Raw genomic sequence first — 21,045 nt, 5'->3', positions numbered from 1 at the left:
CTTTGCGATTTTTTTTTAACCATATTCGCCATATTGGATCGAGTTTAAAGAACAAGAAACTCAATTTAAAATTTAATTTTCTATACGGTCATATTTTTTTTGTCCAGGTAATAATTTCTGCAAATTTAACATTAATCCGTGACAGAATGCTTGGACTAAAAGGCAGTCAGAAGGCTACCAACCCAAGAAATCAAAGGCATTTACTGGAAATGAAATATACAAATTTATAACTGAAACACCGGATACTAAGTCGTAGATAAAGTATAGTATTTGCCTCGCGTATAATGGCTATATTACACTCGCCTATGGCTCGTGTAATATAGCCTACATTATACGCTCGTTAAATAATATACTATTATCCAACACTTATATATAATGATACTATAATTTCTTTGGTTTCAAAAGAATAATGTAGGCTATAAGTCACTAGTGAGTTATAAGTTATAAGTCACTAGTAAGTTATGACACAACGCACTAGTGACTTATAGAAATCATAAAAAGACATATGTTTGGTTTATTTGTTTTTATTAGAAAACCAATTAAAACATTAATAAGTCAAGAAATATCCTAAAATGCTACAAACTTACAATCCACCTACTTATTAATTAATAATTAACATTAACATTTATGGTAAAGCCGTAATTTGATGCCAAAGGATTATTGGAATCATTTTGTGATTGTGGTAAATTTATAGAACAGGTTGCCCCTTTGCTTGTGCTTGCTTCAGGAGTCTACACCCCTTGTATCTTTTTAGCAATATCAATTTCGCTGGAAACTGACTCTTCTATATAACTTTCTGCCACGGTAGATGACTTCATTGCACACAAAATTGCAAAAGAACCTTTTATGCTGCTCATTTTGGGGCCTTAGAATATTTTCTAATTAATTCAATTGGACTAACACAAAATCCTTCATTTAATACAGCGCAGCTTCTTGGTTTGTTCGTTTTAGTATTTGAAATCATGATGTGGATATACTGCCATTTGTGCTCTATTTTGTCTATGCTTAGATGGGTTAATTCCTCGCAACGGCAAGCGCCAAAAACTCCTAATATCAATGCCACCTAAAAACAACAAATTTAATAAATATAACTCAGTTAAACTATTCAGTAGAACCTACCTTATTCATAAGATGATTTCGACTTTGGATTTTTTTGGTTGAAAATGTTTGTGCTTAGACTTTAGAAATGCCACTAGTCTTCCGGATTAGAAATTTCAATGTTCTTGTACACTCTCAAAGTTGACTTCAACATGGAATATTTAGTCCACAATGTGGATGGAGCTAATTTCTCACTTAAATAGAAAAAATAAGCCAGCAAGACATCTTCATTTACTCCTTTCACCCCTTCTTTGATTTTCCAGTCTTGAAATTCCTTCAGTCCTTTGTTGTATATAGATTTTGATTTCTCTGGAATAATGCCTGCAGTAACCGCATTAGCTTTTTCTAAAATTTCAGATGGAATTTCCACATTTTCCATTTTTTCAGTCTTGGTTTTAGGATTTCAACTCAAAACATATTGTTTGTTTACTAACAACCCTTGGCTACAGACACAATTTAGGTTGACACTCACATCCTTTGTAATAATTAAAAATACGTTCATTTTGTTAAATTACTTTTTCTGAGATTGACAACTTGAAATTTTAAGTTAGTAGTAGTAGTAGTAGTAGTAGTAGTAGTAGTAAAGGGGCGGCCTCAGCTTGGCAATTAGGCCACAAGTGGGTCCTTTTTGCCTACCCTGCCGTTCTATCACCTAACCACTGACCCTCCTCGAACCTACCCGACAGGGGCGTCCTCTCCTTCGCCACATTTCGGGCATAGAGGGTCCTCCTCAATTCCTATTAAACTTAAATGCCTCCTAAGTCTGCAATGACCTGTCAGAACCCCCAACCTTTGGTTTAGGGCTCTTCGACTAAGCTCTGAGCGCGGCTTGACTGTCGGAGCACATAAATATCTTCTCCTCTGCACAATTCCTTACCTCCTCCTTGCTTGCTACCATCAAAATAGCAGAAACCTCAGCCTGGAAGACTGACAGCGTGACATATATACCGTAACACACTAGTACCATAAATAACTATAATTGGATATTACTTTGTTAATTTTCATTAACAAAATTTGACAAACACACTTTACACATAACACAAAATAGAAAAACAAAACAGTAAGTTAAAAGTTAAAAAAATAATTTAAAAGAAAGAAAACTATCAAAATACATTTTCAATATGGACACCTTCCACCTCCACACACATCCTAAGACTGCGAATGTTATTTGTTTACGCGAAAAAGGGTAATAATTTAATAGGTCCATACGTTTTTGGGGAACGTCTGAATGGACATCGATATTTGGAGTTTTTGCAAAATAATTTGCAGCTACTATTAGACGATGTTCGATTAAACACCCGAAGAAACGTTTAAATCATGCACGATGGGGCTCTTCCCCATTTCAATATTGATGAACGAAAATATTCATCAGTTTTCTTTCTTTTAAATTATTTTTTTAACTTACTTTAACTTATTCTTGTTTTTCTATTTTGTATTATGTGTAAAGTGTATTTATCAAATTTTGTTAGTGAAAATTACATCAGCAGACAGTAAGATTTTCTAGGCTCTTATTTTAAAATATGTACGGTTCTAATATAGTAATTATATCCAATTAAAAATGAAATACAAAAAATGGCGAAGGCGCCGCTCGATGTGCACTGTGACATAAAATCACAAATATTTCTTAAACTGTTAATTTTACCGAGTTGAATAAAGAGGGTATTATCGTTTGCAATTCTTCACGAAACTTATTTTTGATACAGGCATTGCGATTGTCGTCTATGCAAAAATTCTGGGTTGTTAACCATTTAGGCATAGAATTTTCACTTACAACATCAAAAACAAGCTGTATGCATGTGTTATAAATTACCAAATTTGTATCATGCTGAAGTTAATGGTTTAGAATCTGTAAATAAAAATAACTTTTTAATTTTCACCTTTGAGGGCCCGTAACTTGTCAACGAAGGCCCGTTTGAAAAAAAATTATGTATATAAAGAACTGATATTATTTTGACTTCATCTATTTGTATTCGATTTCTTTGTATCAAGTGCCGGGACACCCTGTATATTGGATTCACCTATAGGCCAATCAATAGAGCATTAAATCAGTAATTTTGTTATAAAAATATTAGTGGCAAACGAACTGCGCCATCATATAAAAGACAGTCTGTAGATATATGCTTATATGTGTCCTACTCCAATTTGCCATTAATTAATTTTTATGCAAAAAACGCATTTTTTTGTTATTTGCTTATAAAACCTAAATTAACAAAGGAATCTGAATGCTATAAAGAGACAATTTGTAGAGAATTGGAATACGAATAAAACGAGAGGTCGATTGATCCGATCGGATAATTAGAAACGAAGAAAACCCGGAAATATCGGAAAATTTAGCGTTTTAAAAAAAATTCATTACTCCGTCATTTTTTAAGTTGCAGAGCTAACCCTGTGCACAGAAGTAGTAAATTATATTCAAGTGTGCACAAAGCAAGCGCTGTCGGACCATTAGTTTTGGCACAATTGCAATTTCAATTTTTTGGCGCACTATTTTGCAAAATTTCTGGATGCGTTGGAGGTGGTCCGATTTTAATTTTTCAGCCGGGTTTTTAAAATAAGTATTATACTTCAAACCGTATATTCTAATTTTTCAATAAAATGATGCGGAATAGGAGAAAAATTCCTTCAAACATGCTCAAAAACGGACGAGCGCGCGTATGCGGTCGAGTAGTGGGGGAAGATCGGGGGATGAGGGGCAGTAAATATATAAATATATGTCAAAAAATGCAGGAAAAATACAAGGAATGTCCTTAGGTTTCACATCATTGTGATTCCGTGTATTGGTATTATCTATTAAGTATCACCACATACAATAATATTAAACTGTACTATAACTAACAATATTCAAATCAAATAAGTTGGTAAACTATTTTTTAACCGCTAATAGAACTAAATATTCAAATCAAATAAGTTGGTAAACTATTTTTTAACCGCTAATAGAACTAATAAGCTCTTTTAACAAAATATTTTTTATCACAACAGTAGCCTGACCTTTCTGGAGCCTATTTAAAGCAGATATTTTATTAGGGTTAATCAATCTCTACTTATGGCTAAATGATACTTCCCTTAGTTTTAACATGCATCAACACTTGAGCAACACTAAACCACAGCAAAGGCTATTGGTGAAGTAACGGTTGCAAAAAGGTTTTTGGTTTTAATCGTGTCTCGTTGTACTGGAAATAATATTCCAAAATTGTCTCGTTGCAATGGTGTGTTATTTTTTCCATCAGGTTTTTCCTGGTGTGAGCTGGCATCGAATACACAAGCCACTTTAAATTTGCCCATAAAAAGAAATCCAATGGAGTCATGTCGGGCGACTTCGGTGCCCATAAAATAGGCTCATCTCGACCTATCTATTGATGACCAAAAGTATTTAATAAGTGCTGACTGAACTAAATTGCTAAAATGAGGCGAAGCACGTCATGCATAAACTATATCTGATTTCTAATTTCTAAGGGCACATTTTCTAATAAATCATTTAAGCTTTGTTGCAAGAATTGCAAATACATGGCACCATTTAATGTCTTCAAAAATGAACGATCCAATGAGATGATTCCCAATAATCCCCGCCCATATGTTAACCATGAGCCTTTGTTGGTGTTTTGTCTGTACTATTGCATGGGGATTTTCTTCATATCAGATATGCAAATTATGGTAACTCATTACTCCGCCTCGATTGAAAGTGGCTTCGAACAAAACAACATGTTCTAATACAATTTGTATTTTGCCTAAATAGTTGCAAAAAACAATTTGCCTAATTGACTCTTGCAGGATAATCAGCGGGAGACATTTAATGCCTGTTGGACGTGATAAGGATGTAGCAGTTGTTCTGGAAGGGTCTCTTGAACGGTTCACTTTATCGCATCAACTTGGACCGACAGCCTTCTTACATTATTGTAGGGATTTTTAGCAGTCTCATCTTTCTCGTAAGCTACGATCAACCCTTCCAGAAATTGTTGGGGTGATTTGGAAATGTATCAGAATAAATTCTTCTTGCCTCAATACAATAATTGCCGAGTACTTGTCCATAAATTAGACGCGTCAGCATATTCGTTATAGGAATAATGCTCCATTATTTAGTCTTGTGTACTCAATCAATCAGACAATGTTTACAAGTGTTGTCAATAACATAAAAACGACTAGTGTTTTATTGACGTGACGTGATGTACAAACACTGATTTTTTCCGAAAACAGCTAATTTTATCGAAACAAATGTAGAGTACCTTTTTTAAAGAGGAATGGCCAAGGTATTTAAAAATTCAGTTTTCAGCTCTATAATATTACACCTGTCAAAATTTTGGACCAACGAGTGTGGTGGCAAGTCCGTTCCTGACTTCTCTGACGGTGTAAAACATCTACTGTAGTATGGCTTTATGAGCCTTTGTGGTCTACATAAAATATTAAAATTTCATTAAATTATACAAAACGGTTCAAAAGTTAGAACCGAAAAGATAATTCGCTTTGGGGGCTCTGTATCTCCCTTAAGGGGCACTTTAGGATTTTTTTTTGTCAAACTAGGGTTATTTTGACCTCCCCTATACATTCCCGAGAGTATGCCATATATTTACTAGACACACTGTATAACAAATTCCTAAAAAATTCTGCAAATTAAGAATTATTTCATCAATAAGTAAATCTACCATTATTTTAGTTTATTAATTACTTTAGTTTTTGAAAGTTTGTATGTAACCACGTCAAAGGAAACATTTGAAACAACTTTTTCAATAAATGTTTATGTCAGTTATGGATACTCATTGTTCGTGTAAATATGTATAAGTAGCTAATTAATGCCTGACCACTGACCAGATATAAAAGTGAAAAGTAAACATGAATCCATTATCAATGTGTTGATTGTCACTTATCTTTATGTCCCACGAGCAATAATGTCACCTTATAACTATTTATCTGTTGCTAGGTAAAGGTAAAAACACGCTGTAATAAATTATTTCTATTTTCTATTCATATGTGGAATTAGGGGTTTTCTCATGGTTTGGTTTACATTTTAATCGATGAGAAAGGAATGTTAAATTTATGATTTTCTTATTAAAAAACCTATTATTGGTTCTCGTACATTTTACTAAGTAAATATGTATTTAGATATTATATTTGTCATGTTATCTACTAAAATTTACGTGGTTTGCTTATGTTAAATAGAAGTAATAGAACTAAATAATTTTAAATCATCTGCATATAATACTGCTCCACAATATATTTTAGACGTAATATAATTACCTAAATATTAAATAGCAATGGTCTTAATACAGACTTTAGAGGCACCCCAGCAGAATTAACAATTTTGCTGGATGTAAACCACAATAATATCTAAATTGGTAATATTTTAAAAAGTTTATTGTGTATGACACCAAACGTACTTATTAAACATATTTAACAAGATATTATGGTTAAGGTGGTCAAAGTCCGCAAAAATCAAATAATTCAGTCACTTATTTTGTAAAATATCTCATTACAGTTACGACTGAACGTCTTGAAATAAAATTGTGTTGATGGTTGATGAAACCCTATCTGTGATCTAATTTAAAAGTAGATTGAATTATGAATGAGAATTTCAAAAAGTTTCAAAAGTCTATAATTATCAGTATCTCAAAGAGAAGGATGTCTAGCGACTTTTGTTGAGAGCAATTTTTCTAGAAAAAAAGTTTCGTCGTTGGCGTAGAGTTAGGGGGGTTTAAATGGGAACAAAACCCCATAATTACGTTAGAGTCTTTAGACGAAAATTATTTTAGTTGTCGTTTTAAAAAACAAAAATATATTTTTAAAAAATTCAACGATAACGTAACATTTAAAACAAATTATATAATTTGCCAGTTATAAACGAGAAAACAGGAACATCCTGTATATCAATACGTACTGCCAAAATTCATAATACCGGGATACGTATTTACATATACATGGTACGTATCAACTGAAAAATGTTTTCTTATTTAGTAACTTCGGATATATCTATATATTCTCCTTTGTCTATTTTTACATATTATAGAAAGGGTGTTAAAAAAACTTAAGCTGTTAATTACAGATTCGTTTTAAATATAATAAAAGTTTTCTTATGCCATTTTTTATTTCGATATCTTAAACAAACCAATGAACCAAACTATGTTTTTTTAAGTTTGATATCCTATATCAAGAAAACTACGTTTATGTAATACTCTGTACATACCTATATACAAATAACATTTTTCTAAATGTTACTCAATCTTAAAAATACAAATAATTTTCATCGATAAAAGCTGTGGACACAGACCTACTTATTATTATTATAAATATACGTTGAGGTATTTCATATTCGTCTCCTATTTCTCGATTCTTTATTTATTATCTTAAACTTTCCCGCTTCTTTATGGATAGATTTTATTTTTAGATAAGATAGAAAACTTTCATGGTAAGTCACCTTTTCTTTAATACTTCTGATTGTTATTGAATCACTCGCTCATAGATGGCACTGTGTTAAAAGCAAGGCAATTAAAAATAATATACATTATATGTGATTTTGTTGTTATACAAATGATAGTATAAGTAAAAATACAAGTAATATGTTTAAATAGTAGTAGTAATAATATACAAGTACTACTGAATGCTAAAATTTACACAAATCGTAGCCCAGCCTAAAATTGAAATTAATTGAGTAAGTGCCACCAACATTATGAACGAAAAATATCATTTAATTCCTGCACTTCGAAGAAGGAACATTTGGGAAGAATATTTCTTTCTTTGATATCATTGTTTTCCAAAAAAATTATGTTTTGAGTTTTTAGTTCACTAGTACTAATTAAGTCAATATGGATAAAAATTATGTCCATATAAAAGATATGAGACAGGGATTAAAAAACGTTACTGTAGTGTTTATCGTGTTGGAGGTCGGTCACCCCACCCTGACAAAAGAGAACCGGGAAGTTCGAACTTTCAAAGTGGCTGATCAAACTGCTTGTATAAATGCTAGTGTTTGGGATGAAGCTGGTCAATTATTAGTCCCTGGTGATATTGTTAGATTAACCAAAGGGTATGTATCTGTTTGGAGGAACTGTCTAACTCTATATACTTCTAAAGCTGGTGACTTACAAAAAGTTGGTGAGTTTTGTATGGTATTTAATGAACAACATAATATGAGTGAACCAAATCAAGTGTTACAACAATTACCCTCTGCTTGTGGTCCACCTAACAGCTTATCTTTAAACAATGGTACTAATAATGGTGCCGGAAGAGTAGGACCTCCACCACCAATTCCTGTCACAAGCACGGCTCCTATGCAACACAATAACATAGCTGGCCCTGCGAAATCTACTCCAAACAATTCTGGTCGCACATCAGGAAATGTAACATCTTCAGATAATCAAAAACGACAGAGGGGATCTAGAGGAGGACAACATAGAAATAGGCATAACCGAGCAACTTAGTACGCACTAGTGTTTACGAACTTGTATTACTTTTTGAAAATTGTGATAAGTTGAACTATATTTTATAAATTAGTATTTCAAATAAACTGTTTTATAATTAATTTTCTAAATTTCTTTTATCGTTCTTTTTCAAATTTATAGTATATATAGCAGAATCAAAAACTGTAATTAAAATAAATTAAAAAATTAAATGGAACATATTTTATAACGAGGCACAAAAAATAAACAGTACAAACTATACATATTTGGAAGTACGAGTAAGTAAAATGAAAAGTTCGGCTTTGGTTGACAAAATCTTTTGTTTCCAAGAGACGTTTTAATCATGTAAAAAATATATAAATAACAAAATACTAATAAGTATTAGTGAAAGAATGATTGTAAATAAGACATTCTCATTATGTAAATATAAAAATGTCCCCATCACTTTTTAAACATAAAAATATGTCGAAAAAGATAGGTAAGTACTTATATCTATTTACCTAGACAATTATTTTCTTGAGAAAATTAAGAGATAATTTTTAGTTCATTTGCACTCATTTTTTTTATATAGAAATTATCTCTAAAAGACGGCGCTTTATTCTAATATTATTTTATGACTCTTTTTAGTAGGTTATTTAAAGTATGGAAATATAATTTCTCTGATAATAACAATACCTACCTACTTATATTTAAATCTTACAAAATAAAACATAAAGAAAAGGAAAGTAATAATTTCTTTGTTAATGAACTACCTATTACAAAAGACCACCTGTTCTGATACCCATATGTGGATAAGAAAGGTGTTAATAATTAGCACAGCATAAATAAATATTTGATGTGTAGGTAATTACTCTACACAATAATTAATTAAAAGTCGGATAGCGTCAAGGGTCGAAAATCGTAAATGTACTTTCGCGCCAGCTTAGGGGGCGTATTCCAACCTTCGAGAGTAAACTGATCTACTCTGAACTATGAATTATTTACATACAAATTACCCGTTTAATCGATTGGCAAACAAACTAATCACATCATTGTACAGGGTGTTAAATTGAAATTTCACACCGACACAAATTATGTATTGCGTAAAGTTGTTTAAATAAAAATCTAAGCACGAGTGGAGGAAAAAGAGTGTTGTTGAAGATGTATAGTCCTTTACTACTACTACTACTACTTTATCATTGATTTTATAAGCTACGCTCAGATAAAGTCAAAGTATGGGTTGACGTTTGCTTAAATATTTTAACGTTAGTAGGCTGTGCACCCCCCCCCCCTGCCCGCTAACCTTTTCTGTTTCAGAGACAGCCAGGATCAAGAAACGAAGACAACGACACACACACACACACACACATACACACCCCCATACCCTCCTGCCCCTCCCCTCCCGCGCTAGCCTAAGGGCCACCTTAGCAAAGCGCATCCCAGGCTGCATAGCCGCACTACCCTACCCAACCATACCACACATAAACATGACACCACCCCCGGGGTTTACACAGACGAGCCGGCGAAGCAAGAAGAGCGCCAGAAGAAAGGGCCCTAGCCGGCGGGGCCCAGCCAGGACAAAAGGAGGTCCCACAAAGCGCCTACACCGGCCGCATTTGCGGTCGGGGTAGACGACGGATGGGGCCCACCTACGAAGGCTGTCTAGGCCTACACGAGATGAGGCAGGATAAAGAGGGATAATCCCCCTCGATCCCAAATCATTGAGGCCAATTTATAGCCATGGAATAATGGCGAGTAGGCTGTCAGGGTCCAGGTCTAACAAAGTACGCATTTATCATTATTTTTTGCTCCATATAATTCCTTTGTTACTCTTTTATAATAGACCAAGTTACAAATTGTAACTTTTGAGACTCATAGATCATGCTGATCTATCATCGGACGACATCTCTTCGCTGCCACCTGGTTGCGGACGACGTAACTACTTTAAAAGTAACGGTAATTTCAACAATTAAACGGTCCCTATTATTCTATATATCTAATGCCCTAACAATAAGTTGCAAAGTGTATCTAGATATCAAAAATATTTTTTTTAGATTAAGCATATTAAGACGATTTACGTATATTTTTCCTAGATTTACAGGATGCTCACTATTTTTATTAGTCGCAAATACATCCGTTTCATTTTTCTTACCATGCCCATATACCCTTAGAAGCTTCGAGTATATACTACTCGAGGTAGCCATTGCGAAAAGTGTGGCTGAGTGTGCAAGAGAGACAGATAGTATCTCAGTACATGCTGTCCCATTCTTCGCTTCAACGACGGGAGCCCTGCGGGGGCCAATGAGCGCGAGCATTCATTTCCAACCAATCACGTGCGTGCTAGAGTGAGACAGCATGTTCTGAGATATTGTCTGTCTCTCTCGCACAATAAGCCACACTTTTTGCAATGGCATGCTACCTCCAGTAATATAATATGCTCGAAGCTTAGAAGTGTTTTTTTACCCGTTGCACGTGAACGCACCTGTTAGCGTAAATTAAATATATCGTGCGTGAACGTATTCTGTGTTTATGGTTGCAAATTGTGTGCACGTCAAGAAACAAATGTCACTGTCATTGCCAAATTTTTGCAACATGTGAGTCCAAAAAGGATGCGGTTTTACAAATTTCATTATATTTTACTAACCATGAGCATTGCTACTGTAAAATATATACAATTTTGTATGAAAATAATGGATTTAAAATAGTCAGTGCTACAATATGTTCACTAAAAGTTATAAATCAAAGTATACAGCTGTTTTAAACCCTGATGAGTCTGAAAATCCAGATATAGAACCAATGAAACGAAAAATATTCACGTTAGGCTGCCTTTGGTCATCCTTATTTACTGGTGTTTTAATCGGAACATATTATATACCCTCGATAGGTTTAACTTTCTATCAAAGATGGTTATATCAGGTTAAACTTTTTTTGTGATATTTTATTCATATGCTAATATTAATGCTTTCAGAATTTTCGATTTCCATTGATAACTGTTTTGGTTCACATGATCGTAAAATATATTCTGGCTATGTTAATTCGAATTATCCTTGCAAAGAGGCAAGGCAAGGAACGGGTTCTTGTGGGATGGAAAGATTATGTACTAGCTGTTGCACCAACTGGAGTATTTAGCGGCATCGATATAAGTTTTTCTAACTGGGGTTTGGAACTTGTAAATGTGTCTTTGTAAGTAATATTCCAGGATATTTAAAATCTATTTAAATTGTATATAAAAGAGAACTATATATTAATTTCACATTCACATTTTGTGATATTCCATATAAAATACTGTTAAAATCCTTTTGTACATTTTTCTTAGTATATTTTTGAAATTTATAAATATCGTTTTATGTAAAAGTAATTAACACAAAAATGCAGTAAAATACTTAACAGATTTTCAATTAAGATTAGATAACTTTGGCATTTATGATCATTATTTATTACATTTATTTTTACTTTTATTACCCTATTGTATTTGTTTTAGTAACAAATATATTATTTTTGTGGTATGATGAAGTCGATTTTAATCACAGAGACAGCCCAAGTTTTTTTAAAACTGGGCAATATCAAGAATTATACAACAATTAAAATAAAAACAAATAAAGTTTCATAAATTTAGTTTACATTATGAACATATTTTATAGGTATTTTTAGAATTAATGAAATTACTATTACAATTTTTTTAGGTACACTATGACCAAGTCTACAACAATAGTATTTATACTGTTCTTTTCCATACTATTTAAATTGGAAAAAAAGGTATGTTTCTTGATGTTCTAATATCTTTATTTTTGCTTTGCATCCATTTTATGGATGTATATATTTAACACTGCAAGAATGACATAACTCCATGTAATAGAGGCAATACACTATTTGCCAGAAAATATGAATATTGACTATCATCGAATGTATATAAAGTAATACATAACAAGTAATGGTGAATGTTACTATAAAGTTTTTCAAAATCGTCACAATTCTGATTATATTTTATATTTATTACAATTATTTGTTCACCTTTTTGATTTGATTGATCCTATACGCCACATACAGTGCATCCCATGTTCTCATCTCAATTTTGGGGATGGAAAGTTGTGGTTTAACGAACAGTGTCCTCTTTTTTTTAGAGAAATCTGGTCGAAAAAGATTTTCGATGTGTTTCAGTTTTTCTTTTATAATCAAACAACCAAAACTTTGATATTTTCAACGATGGTACTGTAGCGACTACAACCTAACTTTTTCTGAAATATTGACACTCTTGCAGATATTTTTGCATAAAATCCAGTGGCATATTCAATATTTTTATAGCTCTTAACAGTTTTCGAGTCAGATCAGACATATTTAAAAATGTTATGAAAATCTTGTGCTCAGAAAAATTCTCGAAAAGTGTTAACATTTACAAAAACTGCACTTTTTTTGTCTTTGATAGTAATTGTGTGACATCGAAAATGGTATGTACAGCAGTAAAATCTTTATCATAAAAAAGTACAATATATTTTATTTCTTATCAGAATAAAAACTTAATTACAAGATTATTTCTACTCTGTTCAGTATCAGTTTCCTTTAAATAAAATATGAAAAATTGCATTACAGATAATAACCACATCCTGCTACTAATTAGAGAAAACCAGTAAATTAATAGTTAAAATGCTATGGTATTTTATTGTAGTTTGTTAAAAACTTCATCATCGTACACTATAAAATTAATTTTACATTTGAAAATATAAACAGGTTTTTTTTTCATTAACTAAATATTATTATTATGTAAATTATACTAGGTATGTCACTTTACATTCCCAATGGCTTTTCCTCAATATTACAATACGTACAAAGTGTATTTAAACGAAGGAAAACAAATAATGCTACCAAATAATCTTCAGGCATTTATATTTACATCCTGTAAAATATATAACTAGACCAGATATGCCTTAGTTCAAAATTACTTAATTTTTTAATATTGATTTTATTTCCACATGAAAACTTAAATATATAAAAATAAATTGGATTTTAGCCAAAATGTGTTTTTTAAATCAAAAAACTGAAAAATAGTGTTTAATTGGTATTCAGATTAATAGTATGATTTTGGAAATCAAACTTTGTTAAATATTTACGTAGGATAGTAATAAATTTTGGAAATTGTCAATGAAAAATGCAAATTGATATAGAACCTACATTTTCCCAACAATTATGCTGAATAAATTTTGGAATTTTTCAGTCGTGGAGCCTGTCTGGAATCGTGATGATGATAACACTGGGTTTGGTTCTATTTACATATAAGTCGACCCAATTTAATTTTCTCGGATTTATTTTGTTACTTCTGGCTTCCGCTTCGAGCGGATTACGGTGGACCTGTGTTCAACTTTTACTACAAAAATCTAAAATGGGAATGAGAAATCCAGTAGATATGATATATCATATGCAGCCATGGATGATTGCCTCCGTTTTACCATTCGCAATATGGATGGAGGGTAAACATTTAAATTATAATAAAGTTTAATAATTTACAAATGTGATTCTACGGAATCGAACTTCCGTCATAAATTTGCACCCCTATTTTCGTTGCAGTTTAGTACTTTTTAAAAAAATAATATTCAATTATTCAACTAAGGTTGAATTTTGATTAAACCTTGTAAAATCAATTCATGGGAAGTAAGATGGAGATATGAGTATATAATTATTAGGATTGTGCGGATGTGAGATTTTTAATATTTACAAATCGAATGCGAATGCAAATATTTCAGGTTGATATTACAAATGTGAAAGCGAAAATGAATAACTAAGAGAGCCTTCGTAAATAATTACAAGCCACGTGACTGCCAAGTTTAGGCAACCAACATTGCACTACTGGTATTGTCAACGAAAAATCACCAATATTATTGATTCGTTCACACATGAATAATGAAAATTACGTCTACGCTCAAAATAATGCGATCGTTGAAGGTTGATATTACCCAGTACTCAAAGCATTTTTTAAACATATATTCTGGTATGGACTTCAACTCCTTCAGTGATTTTTGTTTTATGGCTTCTATCGTTGAGTAAAGTCTCGTGAAAAATTACACAAATCACCATCCGGTGAAACAGAACGTTGGTTTTTAATGTAATTTAAATCTTATCGTATTGCCAACATGAAGGAAATAAAATTACTGTTCTACACAAAATTACTGATCACGTAGCTTACAACTATTAATGAGGGTCTCTATTAATGTATCTACACAAAACTAGAATTAACAGAAGGGAAATTATTTTTAAGAGGAAAAGTTTGTATAAACCTTTGTCGTAAATGACTTAATTTTGAACATAATTCCTGAAAATTAAAAAAATATATATTGCCTGTACAAATATTTCTTAGGTCGAACAGTGACGGAGATACTGAAGGACATAACCACTGCATATTTTTTAAATTTAATTAGTGGCTTTTGTTAAAATTAATTGAATAAATCAAGGAATAAATCAAGATACTCTAAGATCACTATTTTCACAAAAAAAATCTAAACATTTTTTGATAAATACGATTTTAAATATCTTAAGTTTAGTTTAAAAAAAAATTTTAAAACTCGCGAATGTGAATACGAACATTCGGACATCCCTAATAATTAGATAGATAATTAATTATTCGCTATGCGTAAAACAAAACTATTTTTTAGGACCCGATGCAATAAGGAATTGCCAGCTTTTTGGTTTTACAGATTTTTCATTATTCTTTAACTTAAGTTGTAAAATTTTATTGGGAGCTTTTATAGCATTCTTCATGGAATTCAGTGAAGTTATGTTAGTAACTTACACGTCTAGTTTAACTTTGGCAATAGCTGGAATATTTAAGGTGAGATATGCTCTTTTAAACATCGTATTTAATTTTTTTTTTGTTATATTCTACATAGTTAAAATAATTTTGAAAAATAATTTTTTTTAATTTGAAACTAGTCACAAAAATTAAAGGATTTGCCCTTTTTTTGATATTTAACATTTCTTTGATCAAGAAAAATATGGATTTTTGTGAAAAAAAAACGTTCAATTTAAAAAATGAATAAAGGCTGCAGAATTTATCATTTAATTCATTTTTAGCAAAAGTGACAATTTCAATCATTCGAATCACACCAAATGAAAAATCGAAGCAGTTTTAGCTTTGAGGTTAAAAAAAAACTGAAAATATCCCTAGCCTACATTCTGTCAAAAAAGTATCCAGAATTTGTCAATAAAATACAATATATTCAAAATCATCAAAATTTAATTTGTCCCCTTCAACATAGGCTCCCTTTGAAGCAATACACTTTTTCCAATGACAACCCAGTACTCAAAGCCCTTTTTAAACATATATTCTGGTGTGGACTTCAACTCCTTCAGCGATTTTTGTTTTATGGCTTCTATCGACTTGAACCATGTTTCACGAAGTGGTAAAAAAGTCAGCAGAGGCCATATCTGGTGAATATGGTGGCTGCTCGACGACATTCGTGGAGTTTTTGGTTAAAAATTCATTCACAATTATCGTTTTATGTGATGGTACATTATCCTGGTGCGAAATCTAAGAATTGTACTTCCATAAATTTGATCTTTTGTGGCAGATACTCTCTCTCAAACGCTTCAAATGCCCAGATAATATTCTTCGATCGTTTCTCCATCCAGAAGGAATTTTGTGTGGGCAACACCACGATAGTCAAAGAAAACAGTCAACATGATTGATTGATTTTTAATCCACTTTGAGTGGGGTTTTTTCGTTTTTAGCTCATTAGAAAAATGCCATTCCTAAGCTTGTTGCCTTGTTTGCATGTCACACTCATAAACCCATGTCTTGTCACCCGCTATAATGTATTGTATAAATATAGAGTTCAAGCATGTCTTCAGCAACATGTTTGCGATGCTCTTTTTAACGAAAATTCAGTTCTTTCCGAACCAGCCACGCTGCGATGCGTTTCGTACCCAAAGCATCAACTGAATTGGAACTTTCTAAAATTTGTTTAGTCTATTTACCAGTTCTCTCAAACTATAATGAAGGTTTGCAAGCACCATTTCCTTTATTTTATCGATGTTTTCTTCTGTTGAAGACGTTGAAGGATGATCAGAATGTGGCAAATCATTAACCACTTCTCGATCATGTTTTGAATGTTTTGTACCATTCGTATGCTTGAGTTTTCGATAAAATTGAATACGTGTACATCTTTCCCAACATTTTCAACGATTCTGTACAAGAAATTCCATTGGTATAATCTTTTCGAAGTCGGTTGAACATGTAAAAAAACGCCTAGCAATAAAATTTAAGGACTCATAGGCGTCCCTAAAAAAGTTTTCTGCTACAAGTAAAAAATTATAATAATTTGTATATAATGTGCAGAAAATTTCTATTATATGTTCATTTGGCCATTTTAATTATTTATGCCCTCAAACAATTTTATTATATTGATGGTAAATTTAGTTTTGTTCCATTTCAAAAGGTCTCCAAAATGCCACGTAATAATATTATTTCTACCTTCTGTAATTTAATATCAATAATTAATAGAAGGTGCCTATAGTTAATAAAAATTACCTGAATCACACCAAATTCCGCATTGCTGCACTACACTGCTGGGAAATTTGTCGTCAACTTGTCAACGGTTGAGATTTATTGCCCAGTAGCCAAATGCAACTGTATTCGTATTTCGTTTGACCGTGCTCGCATTCTTCAACTGGGCGTATATTTCTACCACATCCACGTTTAGTTCGACCAGACCTGTATATGGGTATGGCTAAATAAATATGGGAACAAGTACATACTGTCATTCTTGGTTCTTCAATTGATATCGGAAAGACTATAGCAAAAAATTTCGGCAAACTCTTTTTTCAAACTATCCTTACAGATCACTCTCGAACTTTGTGTTAGGGTAGAATACAGTGATACCAACTTTCCGTCAAGAAAGAAATTAAGTAAATCTAATTTAAGCAGAATTTGTAAATGACAAATGCAGGCTACTTTTTTGACAGAATGTATACTCATTTGAGCACCATTCCGTATTTTTACTTAAGAATGTTACATTTTCAGGAAGTGTTTCAACTAGTCTTAGCTGTAGAATGGAACGGGGACGTAATGTCTCCGCTCAACGTTATAGGCCTTTTTGTGTGTATCTGTGGCATATCGTGCCACGTTGTCCATAAAATTAAAACCCAACCGATAAGACTGCCTGGACGTTCGTACGATAATGATTCAGAACGGAAAGAGTTAGAAGAATACTTAATGGACGATGACTTACCTTACGATGTAAATAGTGATAGTGATGATGGGGAGAAGAGCGATACACAAGTTTTATTTGATATTTTAAATAGACACGAAAGATAATATACCACCGTCTATTGCTGACCGTTTTGTTACGGCACCATGAATATAGTTTTATTTAACGAATTCTATTTTTGTGCACTTTGAATAATGTCAGTGTGAATGCTGTTATTGAATGTCGCAAGTAAGTTTTTAAGTTTTTACATTCCAGTTTTAAAAGTGTACCTCTCGTACTTAACTGTAAATTGTAAGAAATTGATGTTTGCAGGAAATTTCTACTTTTATAAACTTAAAAAGTAGTGTTTTACTTAATATTGTGATGTTTTTCCTGATTCTGTTTATTTGTTGGTATCGATTGTTTTAAAGTATTTGTAAAGTAATAAATGTATATATATTTATAAACTTGTATTAATTTTATAGTTAATTTTTGACAACGGTGATATTTATTTGGTAAATTCAAAATTTTGGGTTTAAGGTGTTCGTCACTATTTTTTTTTTTAATAGATAACAAGAAAATTTCATTGTCTGTGTTTATCAAGACAAAAATTTAAAGAATATTCATTTTTAGTTCACCCATAGTGGAAACTTGTAATATTGTCGTGAATTTAGGTAGATCGTTTTCTCATTAGGCAACATAGCCCCACGTAGGGCGCCATGTGGATCTTGATAGATCAGTCATCTATCTTCTCGGAATAAAAAGTCAGGACTAATAAATTATCGTCCTTTAAACGTTCATCAAACCAACAACAAAATATCGTACTCATTGGTTGTGATCAGGAGGACTTAAGTCTTGCACAACAGAAACCTTATAGTGATGCATACGCAGTCACTTTAATGTCTCGTGAGGTATGTATAATTATTTTTCATAAATACACAAATTAATTAGTGTAAAGCTGTAAGATTTTATACAGGGTGTTATTTAAGTACACGGCCAAACTTCAAGGGGTGATTCTTTGAGTGATTCTCTGACGGAAAGATTATACAAACATAGGTCCGGTAGGGGACCGCCTAGCCGGGTGTGGATTTCGATCTGCCGAGTTAAACATCATGGACGCAGGCTGGAACTTGGATGGGTGACCTAAGGCAGGCTCGGGGACGTGGCTGCGGCAGCCTACCAGAGGCCTGGGTCGCTCAACACCTTCTGCATGCGTGTGGTCCCCAATAAAAATGGTAATGAGAGCAATAAATCTCTGTAACTCAATACCGTGCTATCATACATAAAAAATTGTACGTGACTTTGCCACCAAGCCACCCGTGTAGTAATAGGATGGTTTGAATAAAAGTACTCGAGTAATAAAGGAGGGTGTAGAAGAGGCCTAATAAAGGCCTCAGTGCCACGGTGGAAAAACAATTCCACCACCATCCGACATACAGACAAGACGAGACAAGATAGGTCCGGTATTGCGTTGTTTTCGAGATACAGGGTGTCAACTTTCTAAAAAATCGTTTTTTTTTTTTAAAAATCAATAATCCTTTTTGTTGAAATTTGGCGGTGTTATTTACGGTAGAAAGGGGCTAATTTAGCCCTAACTAGATTAAAATTAATAAGCCCAGTGGCATCCCCGGAGACATCTTAATCAATATCTTTGACAAAACAAATTCGCGCCACTTTAAAACTTTTATAATTTTTTTCTTCACATTACGCAACTAAAAATACAACTTTTTTGTCTCTTGAATTTTTTTCATATCTTGCTTCCTTTTTGGAGAAAAATAACTAAAAGTTACTTTATTGCATGTCCCTTCGCTGGGATAACATAATACAAAGTTAAAATGATCAAAAACCCGGACGTACCTGTTATTTTTGTCAATATCAATAGTCTATTCTAGTCTTAGAATTTTTTATAAAAATTAATGCTAGCTAAAAACAATTTTTGTCTTTTATTAATTACTAAATGTTTATTTTGGCATATTTTTCTATCTCCAAAACGGAAGCAAGATACGAAAAAAATTCAAGAGATAAAAAAATTGTATTTTTAGTTCTCAAAAAGTCAGAGGCACACATTTTTTTTTTAATATTAAGGTGCCCCCTCCCGGGATGACATTGGACTTTTAATCTAGGTAGGGCTAAATTAGCCTCTTTGTACCACAAATAACACTCAAATTTTAACAAAATAGGCTAAAGAAATAAGATTTTTATGAAAAAAAAAACGATTTTTTAAAAAAGTTAAACGCCATGAATCTTGAAAATGAAGCATTCTATGTTTATAAAAACTTAGTCTTAGAGAATCACCCCTTGAAATTTGGCCACATACTTAAATAACACCCTGTATATTAATAAAATACATTCCGAAGAAATAGTATTAAAAAATTTATCTGCGAAACAGGTTTCTTAGTACTTCGCACCATTCGTTGTCGAATACCTTCAACAACATTTTCTGTTAAAACAGTAGATCTGCCTGTCAACTTACCCTTGCAAATGCAATGTTTTCCCTATATCTTTTAGTAAGGATTAACTTGTGGTTTTTAAACACATTAAATACGATATTAGCATCAGGACCACAGCAAAAATGTTCTTGTTTCGGTGTAAATGCTATTTTTACACAAATCGACAAGAAATAAGAATGTAACAAATGAAACATAACCTTAAAATATTCGTTTAACTTACAAAACAAATTTCGACTTTTCGGAGTTCTGAAAATAACAACTTTTTTTAATTCGACATTGATTAATTTGTAGAAAAGCACAGAAACAGTAGCAAACACTGTTGAATTGTCCAAACAGGCATAAAAACAAAAAAACAAACGCCTCTGGATTGACATTTAATCTAATGTTATGCTAATGTTCTAGTCGGTGATTTTTCTTGGTGATTTCTGAAACACCAACTTAAGAAAATCAAATTTACTAAGCGCTAAAATAAATCTGGTCATGTGGTACCCAGGCATTTATGAGAACACGGTACTTCTTCCTGCAGTAACACCACTTTTAAGAATAAACTGCAGTAGTAAAAGTTTTTAATTAATGCAGTTTTCTATAGTGTCTACAGAGGAAGTTTTGAATGGTGCTACCAGTTTTGATGAATAAAGCGTTAAATTTTTCATAGAAGTGTACGCATTGAGATTCAGAATCTATTTAAATCAATTTGTTCTTAGTTGCAATTACAGTCATTCCTTTGAAACGGAATCTGAAACTTCACTTGAGCCGTATTTCGGTCATTTTGAAAGGTATCGAAATGGGACTTGGCTCCTCCAGACGAAACCGCAGCCTGATTTACTTCTCCACAGTTCATGATTTACATATAATCCACCAAAATAAGAATGTGTGATACAGCAGAAACTTTTCAGTTTCTGAAATTCAAAACTGAGGTGAATTTTGTATTTTTGCAGCACTTCGTTGGTGGCTGCTCTG

The 21,045-nt window shown here is 32.4% G+C and overlaps 2 protein-coding genes across 2 annotated transcripts; both read left to right on the top strand.

Moving 5' to 3' along the window:
* The first annotated feature begins 7,694 nt into the window (after window positions 1-7,694).
* Window positions 7,695-8,605, top strand: LOC111692077 (SOSS complex subunit B homolog). Its single transcript, XM_023455778.1, has one exon. It carries the CDS (start codon window positions 7,890-7,892, stop codon window positions 8,502-8,504), a length of 615 nt encoding a protein of 204 aa, XP_023311546.1. The 5' UTR covers window positions 7,695-7,889; the 3' UTR covers window positions 8,505-8,605.
* Window positions 8,606-10,980: 2,375 nt separating this feature from the next.
* On the top strand, window positions 10,981-18,098 carry LOC108914274 (solute carrier family 35 member C2). The gene is made up of 6 exons (XM_018720048.1): window positions 10,981-11,378; window positions 11,431-11,645; window positions 12,146-12,218; window positions 13,672-13,924; window positions 15,104-15,279; window positions 17,470-18,098. Exons 1-6 carry the CDS (start codon window positions 11,181-11,183, stop codon window positions 17,761-17,763), a joined length of 1,209 nt encoding a protein of 402 aa, XP_018575564.1. The 5' UTR covers window positions 10,981-11,180; the 3' UTR covers window positions 17,764-18,098.
* The last annotated feature ends 2,947 nt before the right edge of the window (window positions 18,099-21,045 follow it).

This window comes from Anoplophora glabripennis, unplaced genomic scaffold (assembly GCF_000390285.2).
Source record: "Anoplophora glabripennis isolate ALB-LARVAE unplaced genomic scaffold, Agla_2.0 scaffold877, whole genome shotgun sequence".
Lineage (NCBI taxonomy): Eukaryota > Metazoa > Arthropoda > Insecta > Coleoptera > Cerambycidae > Anoplophora > Anoplophora glabripennis.
Note: the sequence above shows the minus strand (reverse complement) of the source record. Positions and strands in the feature narration are given on the sequence as shown.